Source organism: Balaenoptera ricei, chromosome 5 (genome assembly GCF_028023285.1).
Source record: "Balaenoptera ricei isolate mBalRic1 chromosome 5, mBalRic1.hap2, whole genome shotgun sequence".
In the NCBI taxonomy this organism is placed as follows: domain Eukaryota; kingdom Metazoa; phylum Chordata; class Mammalia; order Artiodactyla; family Balaenopteridae; genus Balaenoptera; species Balaenoptera ricei.
The window spans coordinates 55,014,983-55,039,446 of record NC_082643.1 but is presented as its reverse complement, the minus strand read 5'-3'; the positions used below and the strand labels follow the sequence as shown (position 1 = coordinate 55,039,446).

General features: G+C 37.5%; 1 protein-coding gene across 1 annotated transcript; it reads left to right on the top strand.

The window, feature by feature from the left end:
- The first annotated feature begins 1,045 nt into the window (after positions 1–1,045).
- ENAM (enamelin) lies at positions 1,046–15,246 on the top strand. The gene is given in 9 exon segments (XM_059924060.1): positions 1,046–1,103; positions 3,245–3,315; positions 3,437–3,481; positions 3,925–3,966; positions 5,678–5,953; positions 6,957–7,019; positions 8,471–8,521; positions 12,083–14,349; positions 14,655–15,246. Coding segments are annotated over 9 exon segments (3,465 nt in total).
- Positions 15,247–24,464: the final 9,218 nt, after the last annotated feature.

The window sequence follows — 24,464 nt, the reverse complement described above, 5'->3', positions numbered from 1 at the left end:
TAGCATATGGTTAATATTCATTCACCTTTGTTCCCTAAATATCTTTGCATAAACAATGTTTCTATACTTAAAAAACCCCAAATTCATCAAGGAAAGCATCTTCTAAATCTTACTGCTGTAAGCTCATTTTCCTGGACTGTTATTATACATAACAAAAGACTTGATTTGACAGCTCCTATAATAACATATTATAAAGTTTACATTGGATGTGTTTTTTTACCTTAAACTCTTGTGATGGCAAAAACATTTTTCTCAAAGCTGATTGGTTGTGCAGGTCTACAACAGTGCTTAAATGTGACCCAAGCTTTCTGACAAGGAGGAGTCTTTTTATTTTAAGCCTTTTTGGTACAGAACATGACATCTTCATGAAGAATTTTTGTTTTATCATTAAGAAATAAATGTGTCTAGCTTCTTGAGATCTCCCTGGCTATAGCAACTTGTAGTCATTTCCACTGTAGACCATTAAGAATATATTTCAAAGACAAGCTAGCAAAGTTCAAGTAAAAGTTATTTTTTATATGTTGGAGCTTCTAAGTGGCATTGGGTGAGTATTAGAGATTTTCAACATAATTAATATAGTTCCAAATAATGAACTTAATTCATAGATGTTGGTTGACTTCCTGATTGCATTCTTTGATGTTTGTTGATAATCAATTTTTGCACAGTAATCTTCGGAAAAACTTTAAACTTCTTGGTTTAGTTGGTGTATTTATTTTTCTTATAAGCTTTCTTCCAAACTAATTAGATCTCATTTAACACTGGGCTTTTGTACACGTCCCCATTGAGCATTCAAGTTTTGTCAACATTGCACTAAAAGTATCTCAAAATACAGTGCCTGGGTCATTTTCTCTCTGATTTAGCTTTCACCCTACTCTTAAAGCAATAGAAGATTAAGCTTGAAGAGAGTTTGAAGACTCTCTAATAAAGGTAGAGCTGAAGCTTTGCTCTTAGTTTCTTCATTTATTTGTTTCACTTCTATATTTGAGTTTCTTCTCATGCAAAATCTATACTTTTCTTAAAGGCTTATGAAAATTTTGGTGAAAAAATGTTGCTGCTGCAGTGCAGGCATGAAGCCTCTTCTCCTAAGCTAGATAACTTGGTGAGTATTTTCATTTATTTTTCCTAATACAAACAGATCACGTATCGAACTAAATATTGTCAGAAGTACACCTGAGAGGATAAAACACTATTTAAATATGTCAGAAGAAAAAAGAGCATCTGAGTCCACAGATGGAATGTTAGAACTAAGAACTTACATAGTCATTGTATTCCATAACAATCATTATAATTAAAAAAAAAAAAAACAGCTAAGCGTAGACTTTTATCCAGTCATGAATTTTTAGAGATGGAAGGAATCTTAAAGTCATCCAACATAGTATATTAATTTTATAAAAGAGAAAAAGAGTGACATTTTATATTCGCAAAACAAAAGACCACATCTTCCTATATGAGTGTGTAGCATTATCAAGAATCTCAGTGACTGCTACTATAGAAATTAAATGGATGATTAAGCAAGATAGAAATTAAACATACAAAGGTTCCCCCAAAATCTCAGGCCATAATCTTAGAAAGTAGATTTAGGAAAGCATTCACCAGTATTCTCCTTATTAACTTCCTTGTGTTGTTGTAGCCTACACTAAGCACACTAGTTTCAGTTATTTTTAATTCTCTACAATGCTATGATTCTGAAAATCTTTAATTGGTAGGAAAGGCATTTACATATTACTGCTTCCTTTGTTTAATTACACTCTCCCAATTTCTCTGATATATAAAAGGTAACTCATTAAACCTACAGTTTAAGAAAATGATGAAGTGTCCTCTAGTTATATTGCTTCTGTGGAAAGCAAGTAGAAGGGTGAGCATTGGCTCAAATCACTACTAGGTGCATTTCATGCCCAGAAAATGAAAGAAGAAACAAAAGGAATGAGCAAATACTGGTGTCTATATCCTGGTTACTGGCTAGGAATTGTCTTGCATCTGATAAACCATGAAAATATATCATTCTGATTAAAACCTTTATTTTTGTCTATTATATATGCAAGTGGAAGAGTTTTCTTAAGGGGTTACCCAAGTAAATGCTTTAGAAGAAACCTTGTTCAAAGATGTAAATACAAGTATTAATTATATAAGCCTTGCATAATTAACTAGAGTGGGATAAATAAAATCCATGAAAACAATCTCCAAACTTCATATATGTCTATAGTTTCTATCTTTTCCTCTATGTTTAATCAAAGTGTCTAACAAAGAGATAAATTTATAGTTTTTCTTATTTTTTCCCATTTCTTTTACCAGACCTTGAGCAGAAGTGATTTGTAAAAAGATTAAATAATAACAATAACAATAATAATAACAGAACAACAATAGCGGAAAGAAGAAAAGCATAGATTCTAAAATATTCCAGTGTATATAACAAGCCTTTTTATAATGGAATGTAGTCTATAGCACCTTAGAAAGTAGCTCAAAGTACTGATTTTGGATTGTCCCATCACTGGGACTGAGATTATCCTGAACAGTGAATATAGTTAGACACTACTATGACTTTCTAAACCAGCCTAGCAACTAGAAATTCAAAATCACCAATATTCATATTTTTCAAGATAAACTCCTAATTTCTAATTTTCACATTCCAGTGCTATGAGCCATCTTTTCAAGCATCAATGTTTTCTGTCTCTCTGTCTCTCTGTCTCTCTCTCTCCCTCTTACTTTTATCTTTCCTTTTTTTTTTTTTTTTTATAAATTTATTTATTTATTTATTTTAGCTGTGTTGGGTCTTTCATTTCTGTGCGAGGGCTTTCTCTAGTTGCGGCAAGCGGGGGTCACTCTTCATCGCGGTGCGCGGGCCTCTCACTATCGCGGCCTCTCTTGTTGCGGAGCACAGGCTCCAGACGCGCAGGCTCAGTAGTTGTGGCTCACGGGCCCAGTTGCTCCCCGGCATGTGGGATCTTCCCAGACCAGGGCTCGAACCCGTGTCCCCTGCATTGGCAGGCAGATTCTCAACCACTGCGCCACCAGGGAAGCCCTATCTTTCCTTTTTAACTGACCCTTTTGGCAGCTTAGAACAGTACCAGGTAATAACTATCTAATAGTTTCTTAATGTAAAATAAACATGGCAGCAGAGGTCCCTTTCACTGTGTATATCAGTGTTCTCCTTGACAGGCAGGTGGGCTAGTGCCTGGATAAGCACCAAGTGCCCCCAGCAGAATTATTTCACAGTTCAAAAATAAAATCCAGTTTTGTATTCCAGGTACCAAGTGGAAAAAAATGAAGATTCTCCTCATCTTTCTAGGTCTGCTTGGTTATTCCATTGTTATGCCAGTGAGTATTAAAAAAATTTAGGACTTTTCTTTATGTTCTATTGTTGCATAGCTTGGGGACAATTCCTGGGCTTATTTCAATTGATGTTCTGAATTTGTCACAAATATTCTCTCACTTCCAGTTGCAAATGCCCCGAATGCCTGGATTTAGCAGTAAAAGTGAGGAGGTATGTATGTTCAGTCTCAGGAGAGACATTTTCCAGAGCCCTGTCCTGAGAGTTCATTTAAAAAGAAGAATATTAGGGAGTTCCCTGGTTGCCTAGTGGTTAGGATTCTGGGCTTTTAATGCCAGGCCCAGATTCAGTCCCTAGTCAGGGAACTGAGATTCCGCAAGCTGCAAGGTGCCGCCAAAAAATAAAAAGGAGAATACTGGAAAACTTTCTGATGTATAAAATTTCTTACGAAAGAGGCAGAGAGCCTCTACCTCTTAAACTCTCAAATCATAGTGCCATAGAAGGTTTTTAAATTTCATTACTTATTTTAAATTCATGCATAACTAGTAAAAGACATTATGACTGTTATATCTAAAAATCAGAAACTTATTTCTTGTGATTTTATTGAATAAAAAATTTTCACTTTGTGCCACATAAATGGATTCCTTTTGTCACAGATGATGCGCTATGGTCACTTCAACTTTATGAACTCCCCACCTGTAAGTTCCGCTTTATATTATTTCTAATGATTTCTTGTTTATATACAGATAGTTATAAGGTTTGTCTTAGCTAATAAAGACACCAATCATTATTCACATGTTTTAATTAACCATTATAAGAGTTTCAAGGAAAAAAAATTATTTCACCTATCCCCTTACACCAAATTTTCTTCTTATTCATTAATATTGTACTTTCATGTAGATAAAAAGCGTTTATTAATTATACTGCTTCTTTATATCTGAGAGAAATTTGTTCTGGGAAAAGACTACACAAGATATATTTACAAATAATGAGAACAAAAAAATAGCATAAGTAAACACTGGGAGGAAGATAAAGTTTTATTTGGATTATCTTGAAAGATAACACTAAAATTATGAAATAAGTTTTTGTCCAATTTTTAAAATTTAGCTTACACGTCCCACTATGTGCTAACTCTTAGAACTAACTAATAATGAATATATTATCAGTTGAATCTTCTGGCATAATTTTTCTGAAAAAATTGTATGATAGTACAATAATACTATATGTTACTTTTGACTTTTGTAACATGATCATGAGACCCATTGGGGGGAAAAATCAAGGACTTCATCAATTTTCCCTTAATCTTTTTCATTCAGGTCATTCTCTTTTAAAGCCCCTCACCTAAAATCATCATCATTGTCAATTTTCTCATTTTAACTTTTGATAGGCCCAACTTTTCAAACTCTCATTCTCAGTTTTAGCAAATTTGCCAGTGATTTGAAATTTTTACCAACTTAATTGTCATGAAATCCTACATCTTAATGCATGATTTGCAATTTCACCTTCCATCAATCCATATGGCATTTGCACGGTATTGTCTGTGTATCATCCATAGACAGTGAGAGACTGATTAACGAAGCCTGGAGACAGAAACTGGTGTTAAGTCAGAGAGGGAATGTTTGAATGGGAACTACTGTTGTAAGAGGTCAATTCATACATTAGCATTTTCAGATTATAACTACTTTTGCTTCCCTGCCAACCTTGTAATTGTGGAGATCTTCATAATGAAAACGGAATTAATGAGGATTCACCTGTAATCGAGAAGCATAGGCCCCATATAAGGATATTTACACACATAAAACTTTTACTCTTTTTTTTTTTTTTTTAACACTCTCACTTCCTTTGTCTTCTTTTTGCTCTTTCTCCTCTTCATCCAGCCTGTAACAAGTCACAGGAATTTTGAACTTGATATCAACTCCTCTGTAACTTGACTTGTACACTTCTTACCTGAGTCAGGTCTCCAGTTAGAAAATTATAAGCTGAATTCTTTAACTGAAATTTCTCACCTAATTCTGCCTTTTGCTTTGTTTCATTGGTTTTCTGAAAGACTGAAATTCATTTCTGTAAGAAAACGTGTAAAGAAATGCTAGCTAGGGGGGTGAGAGGGAGGTCCAAGAGGGAGGGGATATACGTATACATATAGCTGATTCACTTCGTTGTACAGTGGAAACTAACACAACATTGTAAAGCAACTATACTCCAATTAAAAAAAAATAACAAAAATAAAAAGTATAGGAGAGCATTAAAAAAAAAAAATGCTAGCTAATGAGCTTGAAGCTTCCATTGTTGACTTAAGCTTCATAGGCTTTTTAAGATCCTGGACTGAGTTTTAGAGACTGACAGAAGAGGGTGGGAAGAGCTGGAGTACCAGCCCTCATGTGATTTTACTGTTATTTACTACCCTTGCAGATGGCACACCTGGGTCCCTTGTATGGAAATGGTATGCAGCTCCCTCAGCTCTTCCTGCCGTACCAGATGCCCATGTGGCCTCAGCCACCACCCAACAAGAAGCGCCCACAGAAACCCTCATCTCCCTCAGCACCCAAACACCAGAGCTAGACTGATCAAGCCCCAGAGACCCAGGAACCCAACCAGCCTCAACTAAAGCAGCCCCTACCGGAGCATCCTTTAAAGCAGCCATCACCCACCCCAACTCAGCCCCAAGAGGAAACCCAGACACCTCAGGTGAGGCTTGCCCAGCAAAATTCCAAACCAGAGTCATAAATGGCCTCAGAGGGCTTGGGAGGGCCATGCCATCCTCACAAACACACTTCCTCCAACGCTCCTCAACACAGATACCGCTATGTACAAAACAGCATCATTAGTTTGGACACTTTCTTCCAAGGTGATGCTGTCACCACCTATCCATAACTGCCTGGCGAGTCTATTCTAGCCTTCATTTAATGAAAAATTACCCAAATACTGTTGAGAAGCTCCTTTTAAAATACAGAGGCAACAGGGTATAAACATGAGCACCAATAGAAAAGTCAGGGCACAGAGATTCGAATTCTACCCTGGCCCTTACTAGTTGTATGATCTTGAGCAAGTCACTTTGCTCCAGGTTCATCATGAGTAAATGGAATGTTCTCTAAGTCCCTTCCAGATCTACGCTTTGATGATCTAAAATATTGCTCTGAAAGTTAACACTGCTTCCAGGACTTCAGGATAGCATAAATGTAGTCCTGACTTAAAGCAAGAAGATAGGCAGATGGTTTCTCAAGATCTCATCCATCATGGAGCTTCTAAAATGTTGTCTTAAGTCGATTAGCCTTCATTATCAGACCTATTATAGCTGTAGAGAATACAAATTTGAATGAAAAGACACTCCTGGCTTTGAATCCTGGCTTCAATCATTTACCAGCTCTGAGATTTGGGGCAAGTGACTCAACTTCTCTGAACCTCAGAATCTTAAGTGAAATGAGAATAATAGCACATATCTTCTATGGTTATGTGAGGATTAAATGAGCTTACTAGTATAAAATTCTCAGCACATTACCTAGAACATAAGTGCTCAATAATACTAATTGTTATTATTATTATTATCATCTCTGCCCTTAAAAAATTCACAGTTTAATGCAAAGGAAGATGTAGACTTCCAAGTTCCAAATAATTGTCTTTAGTAAGTTTGTTTCATTTTTCATTTACTCTTCTCATTTCCACATCACTCTGATTCTTTTGTCCTTTCTAGGCATTCCCACCATTCGGCAATGGGCTATTTCCTTATTAACAGCCACCGTGGCATGTTCCACATGTGAGTTCCTTTCCTTTAAACTAGAATTGAAAAATAATATTAGCATGTTATATCTCAAACTAATTTGAGTTCATACATTCTAAATGGAATGCCATATGCCAATCAGTAGAGAATATGAAACAAAATCATCACATCAGTAATCATGTAGGAAAAAAAGAACTTTTTAAATGGATTTTTTACTCAAATTGGTGAAATGAACACAGCCTAAATCATCCAACACTACTACTAACTTAGATAATGAATTAATTTCAAAAGGTTGTGCTCCTTCACTACTATTCCTCACCCAAGAGATGAGAAAACACAAAGATCATCCTCATTTAATGTAATGGGGAAATTGGGACAAAATGGAGTTTGAAAACCATGATTAGACTAAGATCTTTCCATAATATCTTATTATTTCTAGACAAAGATATTTCATTGTAAAGAATCTTGCAAATAATAATTATAGGAATCCTTTAAAGGTTAAAATCATTAAAATAAAACATAATGTTGAAATTGCATGACAAGCATTTAAAATATGAATCACAAAATAAACTAATTGAACTAAAGAAATATTAATGGTCAGTTGCAGTTAAACTAACAAAAACAACAACAATAAATATCTGATGACTCTTCATTTAGCTATGGCATTGGTTTTTCTTGTCTACAATTCTATAACCAAGAAGGCTTCTTATAACCAAGGAATAATTCATTTCAAGCAGTAAAAGTTTCTTATTTCTTTTTCCTTATAAGAGTGACATCCTTTTTACTGGCAATACTGAACTAAGAAAATGAAGGCAGTACCAGGTGAAGATTTAAAAAGGAGATGAACATGATTCTCTTGCTGAAATATCTATTAATCTCATCTATGTAGAACTTCTGTGATTGCTTTTTGAAACCCTCCCACTATGCTTTTCTCAACCCTCCCATGAGCAGAAACCCAATCTCCTAGTTTGATTAAGAAAATAAACCTTGGTTTTGACTATAAAAATATTTTAGTAATAATCCAGGAAGGATTGTCAGTTTGTCACCTTAAATGTAAACATTCAAAAAATAACATCATTATTTAATCTCAATTATTAGATATTCTAATATAGATGTTTGGATCCTAATAGCACTCAAATCTCTCTCTCTCTCTGTGTGTGTGTGTGTGTGTGTGCGTGCACACGCGCGCACGCACACATGTGTGTATTGGTGATGGGGCAGGACGACTGCCAGGAGATGCAGCCACACATGGTATTTTGCGTAAGATAACCTGGGATCCAGCTGAAGGCTCTGTATTTACCAGAATTCACTGATGGTTATGTCATAATTATTAATAGCTAGATTTTAAGAGCTAATGACTCAGAAGCTAAAAGCCACCAACACTGCTAACGCTGTCTTGAACTATTTTTTAAAATCTCGAGTTTTACAATCAAATGGCAGCATAGAAAGTGGTTTTCTCTGTGTTCATTGTGTCTTTCACCTTTCAGAGGGTACCATCAGGTTATGGACGTCCACCAGTCAGCAATGAAGAAGGTGGGGTAAGTACAAGCAAAGCTACGTTCCTCATTAGGAATTACAATCTGAAAGTCTCTGCTTTTTTTTATCCCTATCTAATAAGAAAGTTAAATTCCAACACATGAACCTGTAGCTCAAGCACCCATGATTTTTAAAAAGTGAAGCAAACCAAGCAAGTAATCTAAAATAAAATAAATGTGATATATCATTTCTCCTCTACATGTATAGAAATCAACCTCTCTCTCTCTCTCTCTCTCTCAGAAGACTAACTTACTAACCTTTGCTCAAGGTTGATGCTGGACTCTAAACAGTGATGGAACAACTAGTCAACAGGAATGAAGTAAATCTATCTCAGAATGTTATCCCCAGAAGGGAATTAAGTAATCATCTACTGACCTCATTGTACAAATAAATTGAAGCCAAGAGAAGCTAAATTACTATTCAGTTTTACCTACTGAGTTAGAGGATAAACTGGACCCAGAATCCAAGTGTTCTGATATCCTATCCAATGGCTTTTTTAGTACACCACACTAGGAGAGGGGCCCAAATGCAGTGATACACTATTTAAATATTCTAGCAATGTGTCATCAAAAAAAGCCATTGTAGTGATTGTGGCACAGTACCCCACCCCTGGAGTGTACTTCCTCTTTTTCCCTAAATATGTGATATGTCCTCAGTGAAATGTGGAAACCTGATAGTTCTAGGGGGAGGGGCTGAGGGGCGGGTAGTTAAAATAATGACATTGAAAATTCCTATTCAGTAATGGCATAAGGTGCTTTCAGATATATCATTGTGAAATAATCCCAAATGATTATTCAGATAAATGTATGCAACCTAGAAATGGGCACTTCAATTTTTTTTTAAATTTTCATTGTGGTATAGCTAGTTTACAATGTTGTGTTAGTTTCAGGTGTAGAGCAAAGTGAATCTGTTATATATATGCATATATCCACTCTTTTTTAGGTTCTTTTCCCATTGTAGGCCATTACAGAGTATTGAGTAGAGTTCCCTGTGCTATACAGTATGTCTTTATTAGTTATCTGTTTTATATATAGTAGTGTGTATATGTCAATCCCAGTCTTCCAATTTATCCCTCCTCCCCCTTACCCCCTGGTAACCATAAGTTTATTTTCTACATCTGTGACTCTATTTCTGTTTTGTAGATAAGTTCATTTGTACCTTTTTAGATTCCACATATAAGCGGTATCACATGATATTTGTCTTTCTCTGTCTGACTGACTTCACTCAGTATGACAATCTCTAGGTCCATCCATGTTGCTGCAAATGGCATTATTTCATTCTTTTGGACATTTAGGTTGCTTCCATGTCCTGGCTATTGTAAATATGGGCACTTCAAATTTTTACAAACATTTCATGAGAGAGTGAAAGAGGATGACCCAGGCAATTAGCATAGGTATTAACAAATCTGCATTCCACCTCTCGGGGACACTGCCTGATTTCCTGCATGCTGTCAGAGACATATTCTCACCCATCCGTCTCTTCATCTCTATCCACAAGTAGGGATAAAAATACTTTTTCTTTAGATTGTATTTTTTTTAAAAGAAAAACTAAATGACCTAAATGCCACATGTGTGTCTAACAAACATACTAACTGACACTGCTCATGATGATTGCATCATTCATTAAACAAACATTTATTAAGCACTTCCCACTGTGCTAGGTACTGGGGAAAACAAAGATGAGAAGAATGTGTTCACTCAAAAACTTCACATGGGAAAGTCAAGTGGGAGAATCCCAGAAAAATAAGCAACTGAAATTCAGTGGGATAACTGTTAAAGCAGAAGCCTGTACTGCTGTGGACACCTGAGAGTAGAGCCTAATTCTGCCCAAGAAAACCAGGACAGAGAAGGGAGCATTCAAGCTGAGTCCTGAAGATGAATCAAGTTCTCCAGGAGGGATAAATGTATAGGCAAAGAGAAAGTTCAATCTGAAGAAGCCATGTGCAAAGGCACTGAAACATAGAGTACTCAGAGAACTAAAAGTAGTTGTTTTTTAATTATTATCTATTATAGTAAGAACACTTAACATGAGATCTACCCTCCCAACAAATTCTGAAGTATACAATACAATATTGTTGCCTATAGGTACAATGTTCTACAGCAGATCTTATTCATCTTGCTTAACTGAACCGTTAAGCCCGTTGATTAGCAACTCCCCATTTCCCCCTCCCCCTAGCCCCTGGCAATCACCGTTCTACTCTTTGATCCTATGAATGTGACTGTTTTAGATACTTCATAAAATGGAATCATGCAGCATTCATCTTTCTGTGACTGGCTTACTTCACTTACCAAAACGTCCTCAAGGTTCATCTATGTTGGTGCATATTGCAGAGTTTCCTTCTTTTTTAAGGTCATTGTGAATAGTGCTGCAAGTAGTGTGATTTACAACCGCATAAAGTACAAGGGGGAGGAAGTGAGGCTGGATATAATTGTTATGGGCCAGATGATTATTTAAAATAATAATAATTATCATTATTATATTTATTAATATTATATATTATTATCAGGCACTTAGTTAAGTACCAGGCACTGAGCTTTATATATGTTACCTCACTTGATCCTCATGATAACCTATGAGGTAGATATTATTTTATTATCTCCATTTTACAAATGAATAAACTGAGGTTAGCCCAGAGTCATACTATTAGTACTGGTGGAATAGGGATTTTAACCCATATTTGTCTAGAGCTCCACTCTTTGGCACCATGCTTTGTATGTTATGCTCTGGGTTTAGAGTTTGTCCTGTAAGGTAAGGGCAACTTTACTTAATATTTAAGGAGGAAAGTGACAGAACTTTCCCACACACCCACCCCCAACCTCCACTATTCTGATGGCAATGGAGAGGCAGGATTATAGGAAAGTAAAATTATATCCAGAGTAACCAGTAAGAAAACTGTTGCAACAGTTCAGGGGTATTGGGGATAAAGGAGGAGGGGACAAAGATGAAAGTTTAGATTTTATAATATTTGGTCATTAATTATCTGGGGGAAATAAAGGAGAGAGTGGAAACTTGGGAAACTGGGTAGATAGTGGTGAATTCTGCTTAGATACAGAATATTAGAGAATGAGGTTTTGGGTAAAGTGACTCCAGTCTGGGTACATTCAATTGGAGATACTCATAAACTCTTTAGTGTAGCAGTCTTGCTGTCTCAACCTCAGGAGAGAATCATGTGCCAGAGTTATGGCTTTAGGAGTCACTGGCATGTATCTGTATTGAAAGAACTGGACTGCAATAGATTGATCAAAGCAGGTGTGCAAAATGAGAACAAAAGAATAAGGTGGATAGAGGATGGAATCCTAAAAAAAAAAAAAAAAAGAACTTAGATTTAGAACCCAGGCCTAGGAAGAGAAAACTGAAAAGTAATGGCCAGAGAGTAAGAGTACCAGAAGGAAGAAGGGTCATGGAAACCAAGGAGGAATCAAATTTCAAGAAAGAAAGCATAGCCAACGGTGATTTAAAAGTTATGTGGCCAATAAGATTTTTACTATCACTTTTAAAAATTCCAAGCAGCACCATGGTGTGAAACAAAGAGTAATTATCAATTTCCATCTTCTTCCCTACAGAATCCTTACTTTGGATATTTTGGATATCATGGATTTGGGGGCCGTCCTCCTTATTATTCAGAAGAAATGTTTGAACAAGATTTTGAAAAACCAAAAGAAAAAGATCCTCCTAAAACAGAGAGTCCAGCCACCGATCCTTCGGCTAATTCAACAGTTCCTGAAACTAATTCTACCCAGTCAAATGCACCCAATCCCAGAGGGAGTCAGGGTGGAAATGACACCAGCCCAACAGGAAACAGTGTCCAGGGGTCTAACACTGTGAGCAATCCTACAGCTCAAAACAGCCCTGCAGTAAATGTTTCAGGCCAGGGAGTTCCAAGAAGTCAAACCCCACAGGGACCAAGTCAGACAAATATTCATGAAAATTATCCAAATCCTAACATCCGAAGTTTTCCTGCAGGAAGACAATGGCGACCTACTGGCACCGTTATGGGGCACAGACGTAATGGGTCTTTTTACCGAAATCAACAAATTCAAAGGGGTCCCTGGTGGAACTCCTTTGCTTTGGAAGGCAAACAAGCAGTTCGTCTAGGATATCCAATATATCGCAGAGCTTATGCTTCCACTGCAAGAGGCAATTCTCCCAATTATGCAGGAAATCCAGCAAATTTCAGAAGAAAGCCTGAAGGGCCAAATAAACACCCTGTGGGAACCAATGTTGCCCCTCTGGGTCCCAAACGTGGTACTGTTGGCCACAATGAAAACATCCAAAATCCAAGAGAGAAGCCAGTAAGTCAAAAAGAAAGAAGTGTCATTCCTACAAGGGATCCAAATGGCCCCTGGAGAAACTCTCAAGACTATGGAGTTAATAAATCAAACTGTAAACTACCTCATCCTGAGCATAACACGCTAGTCCCAAATTTTAATTCTATTGGTCAACGTGAAAACTCTTATTACCTGAGAGGAGATTCCAGAAGAGCTCCAAATTCTAATGGACAAACGCAAAGCCAGAATTTGCCCAAAGGGATTATTTTAGAGCCAAGAAGAATTCCACATGAATCAGAAATTAATCAGCCAGAATTAAAGCACAGTATATATCAGCCTGTGTACCCTGAGGGATTCCCTTCCCCTGCAACGGAACATTTTCCTGCTGGAAGAAATACTTGGAACCAACAAGAAATCTCTCCACCTTTTAAGGAAGATCCTGGAAGGCATGAAGAACACTTACCTCATCCTTCCCATGGCTCTGGAGGATGTGTTTACTACCCTGACTATAACCCCTATGATCCCAGGGAAAACTCACCATACCTTAGAAGTAATACATGGGCTGAAAGAGATGATTCTCCCAATAGAATGAGGCAACCTGAAAATCCACACTATCCCATGAATACTACAGACCCAAAAAAGACAATCCCTTATAATGAAGAAGACCCAATAGATCCAACTGGAGATGAATCTTTCCCAGGACAAAGTAGATGGGGTGTGGTGGAGTCAAGCTTTAAAGGAGACCCAACAGTTAGGCACTATGAAAGCGAGCAATATACCTCAAATCAACCAAAGGAATACCTTCCCTATTCCTTAGATAATCCATCAAAACCCAGGGAGGATTTCCCTTATGGTGAATTTTACCCCTGGAGCCCAGATGAGAATTTCCCATCATATAATACAGCTCCCACTGAACCACGGCTGGTGGAGAGCAGGGGCTATTATGCTAATAATGCCGTTGGACAAGAAGAAAGCACTATGTTTCCTTCTTGGAACTCCTGGGACCACAGGATCCAAGCCCAAGAGCAGAAAGAAAGAAGGCCATATTTTAACAGAAATTTCTGGGATCAGCCAACAAATTTACACAGAGCCCCTGCTAGTTCACCATACCAGAAGGAGAACAAGCCTTATTCCAGTAACTCCCCAGCTGGGCTTCAGAAAAATCCAATATGACATTAAGGTGAGAATTTGAATTATGGCATGCAGATCACTAGGTTAAATTCACCAGAGAGAGAACACTTGGCTTTCCCAGACTTAATTCCTCCAAGTTACCCAGCAGGTCAAAAAGGAGCACATTTATTTCACCTAAGCCAGAGAGGTCCTTGCTGTGCTGGTGGCTCCACAGGGCCCAAGGACAATCCACTTGCTCTACAAGACTACACTCCATCTTTTGGTCTTGCACCAGGGGAGAACCAAGACACCAGCCCTGTGTATACAGAAGACAGTCATACTAAGCATGCAAGACATACTATCTCCCCGACAAGCATTCTACCTGGCCAAGGAAACAGCTCAGAAAAAAGACTGCCTGGAGAAAGTCAAAACCCAAGTCCTGGGCTTCCCTGGTGGCGCAGTGGTTGAGAGTCTGCCTGCCAGTGCAGGGGACACGGGTTCGAGCCCTGGTCTGGGAGGATCCCACATGCCGCGGAGCGGCTGGGCCTGTGAGCCACAACTGCTGAGCCTGGGTGTCTGGAGCCTGTGCTCCGCAAAGAGAGAGGCCGCGACGGTGAGAGGCCTGCGCACCGCGATGAGGAGTGGCCCCCACTCGCCGCAGCTGGAGAAAGCCCTCGCACGGAGGCGAGGACCCAACACAGCCAAAAATAAAAATAATAAATAAATAAAAAAAAATAAAAAAAAAAAAAAACCCAAGTCCTTTCAGAGATGACGTGTCCACTCTGAAGAGGAACACACCATGTTCTATAAATCAGTTGGGCCAAAGGGGAATTATGCCCTTTCCTGAAACCAGTTCCCTTCAATCAAAGAATACACCTTGCCTCAAAAGTGATCTTGGAGGAGAAGGAAACATTTTGGAACAAATATTTGAAGGCAACCCTCTCAATGAAAGAACTGTTGCTCTTACTCCTGAGCAGCTTGTTATTGGTATACCTGACGAAGGTCCCAAGCCAGAAGGAATTCCAAGTGAAGTGCAAGGAAATGAGGGTGAAAGGCAGCAGAGAGCATCTAGCATACTACAGTTACGATGTTTTGGCTCCGAATTAACAAAGTATCACACCTCCAGCACTGGAACTCCATCTAGCTTTGGAAGGCAAGGCTCATTTGATGGGGATCCAATTACGCCTACTGAAATTCCTAACTCATTGGCTGAGTTAGCTACCAGGGCACAGTTTCAGAATATAAATGTAGACCCACTTAATGCAGATGAACACACTCTATTTGATTCTCTTCAAGTAGGGACCAATCCACAGGACCAGGTGCAAGACTGCTTACTACTTCAGGCCTAGGAATTACCTCAATCAAGCATTCTTTGGGGAAGGAAAATACCTGCTATTCTACAGTGGTTTCCAGACATTCTTCCCCCAAGACTTGATAAGTATCTCACCCTCTTGGCAACCCTTAAGTTTTTCCCCATTCCAGCAATAGGAGGTTGGGGCTCTCGGAGTTGCTAGATCCAGTATTGTCACCAATTAGCACAGACTTAAAAAAAAAAAACAAAGCAGGAAGGCTATGACCACCACTGCCTTGAAACTTGGAAGCCACTTGTCTGGATTAGTTTCCCCGTTGCTTGCCGATTCTTCCTTTTTCTCTCAAGGTTCCATACTTGCAAAATTGTCTGGTTTTGCAGGACAGAAAAGCAGATGAACTTTCCATTTTATGTATGGAGATCTATACATCAATATGACCCTAATGCACTGTACTTTTTTTTTTTTCTCGTGTTGGTCTTTGTCAGGTTTTTTTTTTTTTCCTGGTTAATATTCTCTTTTGGAATTTTTTCTTCTACTACCTCTTTCTTTACATTTATCATTTCCTTTTTTATCTTCCTTCCTTCTTTTCTTTCTTTCAACCATTCTATGTTTAGTTTTCTATTTTTTCCTTCCCCATCTTTCTCTCTCTCTCTATCACTTCTTATATAATAAGCTATCTTTAACCATCACTAGTCTTTACATCTACTTTCTCCATATGTCTTCCTCTCTTTTCACCTTTCTGTTCTGTCTCCCAGTGTATCACTTGTCAATCAATCTCTTTCTCTGACTCCTTTCTTCCCTTCCATTTATCTTTTTTCCCTGCTATACCATTTGGATATCTTAAGACTGCCCATCTCACTCCCTCTTTGTATTTACTCTAAATTCTATCCCAATTTTTCTCTTGGCCCAGCCTAACCATCATTGTAGAATGTATTTTGGAAATAGTAGACACTATTACCTACTTTTATTTTTAATTTTCTTATGGCCTTTACCAGGTAGACACAGCTCAGCCAGAGGAACACATTCAAGAAGAAGAATGGGGGAAGAGAGAATATTTACCCAGAACTAGTAGCCTGGAGACAAGACTTAGGAAAGTAGAGAGGGAAGGACTCCCCCTCTTCGACTGAGCATCGGATAAAAAGAGTAGGACTTGCCATACCCCATCACCAACTCATAATCTGCAGGATCTAGAGAATATATTGGGGGTAACACTATCCTAATCAAATAAGAGAAACACTCAGTGGTTAATTTCTTTAGTAGCCCAGTATAAGTGATTCTACTGGTGTATGCTACTACTAACATACAGACTTATTCTTCATGCCCTGGTAGAATTATTCACAGACACACTTCCTTTGTATCTTGATTAAATAGTGTAAATTATTTTGTAAAGTAGATATTTCTATATTGCCTTGCTTAGAATACATCTAGGTATTTTGTTTTGTTTTTACTAATGGCACTTCAGCCTACTCTCTGTATATTCCTTCCTAGAGAGGAAGAATTCTCTGAATTACCTAGAAAGTTACCTTTTAGCTCTTAGGAATTTATTAGGAGAAAATTTCCTAGGACAGATTTCACAAGAAGATCTCAGACATTTGAGAAAATATGTTGAAAACTTCCTGAGGAAAGGATTCTTGTCCTTTGAGTCTTCTCAAGTTCCTGGCACAGTGTCTTGCACATAGTAGACAGCTTATAAATATTTATTGACTGACTGGTTTTAAAACAGCTTTTGAAGCTCCCACAAAAATAGCGCAGTGTGCTTGTCCTGTGGGTAAACCATCTGGGATGCTGAACGAGCCACCACACTCTGTAGCTTTACATATTCAACAACATTTGCGTTGTAGAATCTCAGGGTAAGAAGGGATCTTAGAGGTAGATTACCTAGGCCAATCCACTAGTTGCTTAAATCCACCACCGCCACCACCAGATTTTAATCACACACTGAAAAATTATTAACGTATTCTATATAAAACTGTCTCTTAAGAATTATCCTCATCAAAATAAAACTACATTGTTATGTTTCATTACTATTTTCCAAATGATTTTTTAAATCTAGATATGAATACTTTCACTGTAAAATACTCATTCACTTCAATATTTCATCAAAATGCATGGATCATGTATTTCTTTTGGCAGATAAGTCAATGGATCTTCATCTACGAGGCACCATAGCTTTAATTTATCATCTGAGACCTCTGTAATGTAAAATGTAAAAGCACAGGGGGACAAAAATATCTACTGAATTTGAGCATATAGAGTGAAAAAAAGGGGGGAGGAGGCATCCCTGTAGAAAACGACTCTTCATCTTACCACCATAGGTATCCTTCCATAAACCTGGATTCCAGGGCTAAGTTCCTTACAATAAAAAACTTATTCTGCGTGCCCTTGCTAAGTTATTTATTAAGCTTTTAAAGTCAGCTCTAAGATGAAGGTGCATACAGTGGGGATGGCAGGCCCTGAAAGTGATCCCCTCTTGTCTCTAGTGCCCCCATCCCACCACCATGGCCCTATTGCTATGATGAGTTCCTATGTTTAGTGGTTATCACCTGCTGATTCTAAAATGGCTGGATATATCCTGGTGATGACTCCAGTTGATAAATTAAAGAAGAAGAAAATAATATCTGAGGATGACAAACAAAAGAAATAATCCAGCAAAGCTAACACACACTTGCCTTATAAGCTTTTCTGTCTCACAGCCTATAACAGATTTCTCTAAAGGGTGGTTGGGCATTGATCCAGTTAGCTGGAGGAAGTCCTGTATTTTTTCACTTTGAGCAAGAAGCAAAATAGGATGATGAAATATAGGGTCCAACCACCTCTGAAAACTCAGCCTAGTAGCCGTTATCACAGAGATTCTTCCCTGACTTTTTGGATCCCCTGAACATGATTTATTTTAGTCACTCATATCAGAGTCTTAAATTTATACATCTTAAAAGAAAAGTCACAAGACATGCCATGTGAGTTACTTTTATCATTTGTTTTGACATGACTCTGCCCTCACTTAACCTAGTCTCCTTTGGTCGTGACCTGAAGGACCCTAAAGAAGATTCATCTTGCCTTCAGGAAACCAAACTTTATTTCTAAAAGCCAAAAAGGGAACCAGAAATGTAGGACTTGAAGTCAACAGCTCTGTCCTTCCTTCACAAAACCTCAAAGGTTTCACTGTGACTCAGACCAAGTACGCAACTAAAACTCAGAAGAAAACTGCACTTGATAGGAAAGAGGTAATCACCGTTTCATAATGGGTTATAGCTACTGGTTTTGTCCACCTGTTCTTCCATGCCTCTGCACCTCATCCCTAGCCCAATAACATCAGCCACTGGATCTTTTTCTCTCCCTTTGAATTCATAGCCAATAAACAGGATTCAGCTGGTAACAAACAGAACACCATGCTGAAAGAGCAGAATTTTTCAAATAAAGGAGCAAAGGGGAAACTAAGCTGTAATTCAACACAGATGTAACTGTGAAATAGATGAAGCTGCCCTCAATGCCCCATCACCTTCCCAGTCAAGGTCCTCTGCTATCACCGTGCCCCATTTCATCTCCCTGAGGACACAGCACCCGCACCCTCCATTTCTGTGCTTCATCAAAATGGGACAGTAACTTCCTCTGTACTTATCCAAATAACCATGCCTCATTCTTCTCTGCACTGTATACAGCAGGTATTTGCTATGGTTAAACTGGCAAAAATATTCCTTCTCAAGTGTTGGTTAATATGTAGTCCTCCCAGATCATCCACCATGCCCTTAAAGAGTGAGTCTAATCACGGCATGCTACATCAGAGTTTCTCGAGCATTAACATGCACATGAATCTTATTAAAATGCAGGTTTTGATTCTGTGATCTGGAGTGGGGCCTGTAATTCTGTAAAATGAACATGCTCCCAGATGATGCTGAATCAGCCAGTTGGTAGATCAAAGTTGGAATGGTGAAGTGCTAGGCTATTTCCTGTAAGTAAGGGGTAACTGCACACTCACCAGAGAAGGAACAGAAAGGTCTCGACCACTGAAAAAACTGAATATCACCAATTTGAGGGGATTTATATAAATGAAGCATGTAAGTGACAGGTTCGATACAGAACACAAAGAAAGAGGGGCAGGCCAATCCTGTCTCTATTCCTACATGTATGTTATGCTTCCTCCTGTCTCTTTGCCTGGCTCATGTAGTTCTAGAAAGTTCTACTTCCACCCATAAAGGCCCTATTCCGTTAATATCTCCTCCAAGATTACCCTAGCCCTAAGCTCCCCAGCTTCCATGAAGGCTCACAGCACATCGTTCTTTATATTTAATCACTCACTGTCTTATATCATGTGCTGATTTTTTCCTGTGTTAGTTCTACCTGTAGAAGAGGGAAGAAAACTCCTAAAAAGGGAGGCTCAGTTCTTATTCATCTCATGTAACTATCACTCACAATAACTGGCATTGTGCTGAGGACAGAGTAGATGCTAAATAAATGTCACTTTTTCTTTAAATACATTTTGTAAATGAATAGAAATTTAGAATTTCCCAAATTTTAATATAATTGATTAAAAATAAAAATTAATAACAATATTTTTCTAGTTACCAAAATACATACTCATTGTAGAATATTTGGCAAGTAATAAAAAGTAAAAGGTAAACAAATATAAATAACACATAATCCCACTAGCCAATGTTAATACTTTGGTCTATTTTCTCTTTTATGTGCGTAAGGGAGGGAGGGTCTTGAAGTAATTATTTTATGAAATAGCCTACATTTCCCTCTTCATGTTATATAAGCAATTTCCATATAATTAAAAATACTTAAAGCTTCATGTTTGTTGTCTGTAAAATATTCTCAAGTATACACTATATTATCATTCCCTTCAATGATGAACTTAAAGTCTCTTATGAATTTTCACTATAATAAATAATGTTGTGATAAATATCTTTATTCCTCTTTGTCCATACTTCTGATTACTTCCTCAGAAGTGGAATTACTGGGGGAAATGGTCTGAAAAATGTATTTTAGACAGGATAACACTGAATGAGATCACTGGCTTTGGAGCCTCACAGTCTGGATCCAATTATCAGTTCTCTATATACTATTTGTCAAACCTTAATAAGATTACTTTATCTCTTTGCATCTTAGTTTCATGATTTGTAAAATGAAGACGACGATTATTTCACAGGACACTTATCAGGACTAAATGAAACGTGTTAAAATGCATATGCATTGTATTTCATAAATCAACCACTAGGTGGTGATGGAGGTTTATAATTCTAAAGTCGTGGTTCTAAAGCAATTCCCAGGCAGCAGCAGCACCGGGGAATTTTTTGAGACCTGCAATTTCTCCTGTGGCATCCCAGAACTACTTAATCAGCATCTCTGAGGGTGGGGCTCAGCAATCTGTTTCAATGAGTCCTCCAGGTAAGTCTCACACACATTAAAGTTTGAGAATCACTGATCTAGTACGTTTTCACATTTTTCTCTGATTTGTTGCCTGAGCAAAGAGAAGAGCCAAAAGACAACACACATCAACTGTAATTTACAGAAGGTTACTGAAAGCTATAAAAGCTGTGTTAAGTGATATACATACATTATGGCATGTATGCTTATTTTTATAAGATAGTTATTTCATGAGATATTTTATGAGATAGTTATTTTTACTCATTTTTCAACCTTACATTGAATAAACTTGCCCTTGGTGACTTGTCATTTAGTCTCTAAGTAGAGTATTCCAAGCTAGGCCATGGATTTAACCACTATACTACACTGCCACCCCAAAGCCTGTCTTAGTATCTTTGCCACACTCAATCATCATTGGTTGGGAACAGCCCATGGACCTCACACAAACACAAAGACAAAGGAGCGGTTCCTTTCACAGCTGCTTCATCTGCACTGACTCCTCATGTAGCCCTGCTAAATTGTCCACTTAAATGTATGAATGAAACTAACAGGAAGGCTTTAATCACTCTTCAGTAACTCATTTAAGAGTCACCAGCTACTCTGGATTTATACTGAATGAGTTAATGCTTAATAAAGCACTTAGACTAACACCTAGCACTTAGTATAAGGGCTAAATTGTTATCAATATGATAATTCTAGAGTTTAACTGAACTTCTGAAAGAAGGAAGACCCACAGGACTTTAAGTTTGCAGTCCTCTTCCAGCTGGCATTTAATGAGGCAATAATACTGGCATAGGGCTCTCTCCTACAAGAATCTGCAACATAGTACCAAAAACTTTTTTTATTGGGTATGCAGAGAAACTAAGGCAAAGATGGGAGTACAGTAGAGGAGGCTCTTCAGAAACAGTCTCCCCCTAAAAGTTCTCATCACAAGGGAAAAAAAATTTGTACCTATATGAGGTGATGGATGTTAACTAAACTTATTGTGGTAACAATTTCACAATAGGTAAGTATGTGAAGTCATTCTGCTGTACACCTTAAAACTTATACAAAGTTGTATGTCAGTTATATCTCAATAAAACTGGGGGAGAAGTCTCCCATAAATTCTCAGAACACTTCGAAACCTATTTATTTGCTTTACGTGATTCTGCCAAGTGATTGTGATTGTGCATATGTCTTGTTTCCTCAACTAAGCTGTACTCATATTCATTCATTCAACAACTATTTATTGAGCTCCTCTACGTGCCAGACACCCTTCCCAGTGCCGGGGATACATCAATGGGCAAAATAAAAATGGCTGTGCTTGTGGCGCTTATGCATTGTTGGAGGAGACACCATAAACATAATATATAAGTAAAATGATATAGTCTGCTAGAGAGTGATAAGCACATGGGGGTGGAATAAACCAAGATAGGGAACAGGATTTGCAATTTTTTTTTAAGTAGTCAGGGTGAGCTTCATGGTGAAGATTGTTACCGAACTGAACTGGGGTCCAACTGAGCAGAGGTCTAGGAAGTGAGTGGCACTATCTTGAGGGCACTTATCACAGATCAATCACCAAAAATCTAGCAGAGTTCCTCGCATGTGGTAAATATTCAATAACTGTTTACTGATTAAATAAAGTTCAAATTCTTGGCTAAAACCACATACCAGATTGAAGATTGGTCAAGAATGATTTGTCTTTAGCATATCAAAACTATGATTCCTACTGAAGCACCAGAGTGTCGGAGCCTTATCCCTAAAAAAAAAAAAAAAAAAACACTGAATAATCAGTATGAACACAGTGGAAGTTATTAAAAATGACTATTACCGTTTGAAAAAAAAAGAAAACAGAACAATGTTTCTTCAAGAAACTGATTTTACTAATCAGCCTCTCATTATTTTAAATGCAGGGTCAGCATTTACTTTCCACAGTAGTCTTAGATATGTATGCCAATTGGCCTTGACTTTCTGCCATAAAGAAGTTTTATGTGCCATGAGAAACACTGTATTTGTCACGATGGACTTGGCCTTTTTATTTAATTTTAGGTATAAAAAGACAAAGCTACCTCAAATATTACAGGTTTGAATTCAGTGATTGATGCATAATTATACTTACAAACTGTTCCTCAGTAATAAATGATATTTTTATTTATTTATTTATTTGTTTATTTATTTTTGGCTGCACTGGGTCTTCGTTGCTGTGACGGGCTTTCTCTGGTTGCGGCACGTGGGCTTCTCATTGCAGTGGCTTCTCTTGTTGTGGGGCAGGGCTCTAGGCACACGGGCTTCAGGAGTTGTGGCATGTGGGCTCAGTAGTTATGGCTCGCGGGCTCTAGAGCACAGGCTCAGTAGTTGTGGCGCACAGGCTTAGTTGCTACGTGGAATGTGGGATCTTCCTGGACCAGGGCATGAACCTGTGTCCCCTGCATTGGCAGGCGGATTCTTAACCACTGCACCACCAGGGAAGTCCCATAAATAATATTTTAACTTACATACAGCAAAGTTAACACAAGCAAACTTTTTTCCAGTAAATTATTTCACACAGGTATATGCTTATGAATCTATTTAATTGTTCAAACTGTGCTGGAGAATACATATTTTGGAATACATAATTTGTTAGATTCAGTTATAACAGAGGTGATTTCTAATGGGAATTTCTCACACTATCCTGATTACCAAAAAAATTTTATTAAAAAAAATCCATATCATTTGCTCCAAATCTGTTATATCAAAATATATTTTTCTATTATACACTTAATTATGTCACTTTCAGCTAATTGGTTTCATAAATATTAGAGATCCCATTTTAAATTATTTTATGAATATTTCCAAAACATGTTTTCCAATTATTATTTTTCTAATGAAGACAAACAATTGACCTATATTTACATATAAATTTTCTCTGCACAGTGATACTTTTTTTAAAGAGAATAGTATAGAATGTGCAAAAGCTCAGGCTCTCCAGGGCAAAGCCAAAAAAAAAAAAAAAAAAGGCAAAATTTAATTATGTCTCCTGATTTTTACTCTTTTGAGTTTTATTTTCTCCCCTTGTCTATTTTTTTAAATGCTAGAAATTTACCTTAAAAAATAACAATGCTACTATTTCAGTTATTTGCCCGGGGGCAGGGGGGTGGGGAGGAGTGGGGTAGTTAGTTTTATATTATCCAAAAAAAAAAAATCATGGTTTCAAATTCATTGGTAGTAAATATATTAACTACCTGGAATCAAAATGGAGAGCCTTTCAAGATAAGGAGTTGTGCAGTCAGCAATGACTTAAATTAGTCAGGATAGCAGGAATCCGGGGTCAAAGCTGTTTCCACTATTTTGGTCTTACCACCATAGGTAAGTGGGACCCTGTTTGTATAGCACTTGTTTCTGTCATAAGTGTAACAGGTCTCAATGTCTTCATCACAGATATTGCTCTGGGTGGCAGTAACTACTTGATTATCCAGCTCCACTTCCGTAAGATCACATTTTTTACAGCTGAAAAACAAATATATGCATTAGACAACCCCCATCAAATGTTGTCTCAGAATCTGAGTAACTATACATTTCTATCCAAAATCAATTAGTTCTGACAAAGGGTGACTCCTTTCAGACTTCAACGTCTCTATAATACAGAATTATTTACGTAATTTTTAAACCTTCAGTTGAAAGTAAGCAATATAATTAATAATATGATAATATGATTGTGAGGTACTAGGAGTAAATGAGTTATTTACAGTAACAAAGAAGGGTTTGTTCTTTAATTTTTTATGCTGGATTCTATAGCTTCCAAAGAAACACCTGCATGTTAATGTGTCTGAATTATTGAACTATAAAGACAAATTGGTCCTTTGTGCTAATGGCAATAATTTCATCTTTAGAATAAATTTACAGCTAACTTTTATCTGTGATAAAGTTTTATGAAT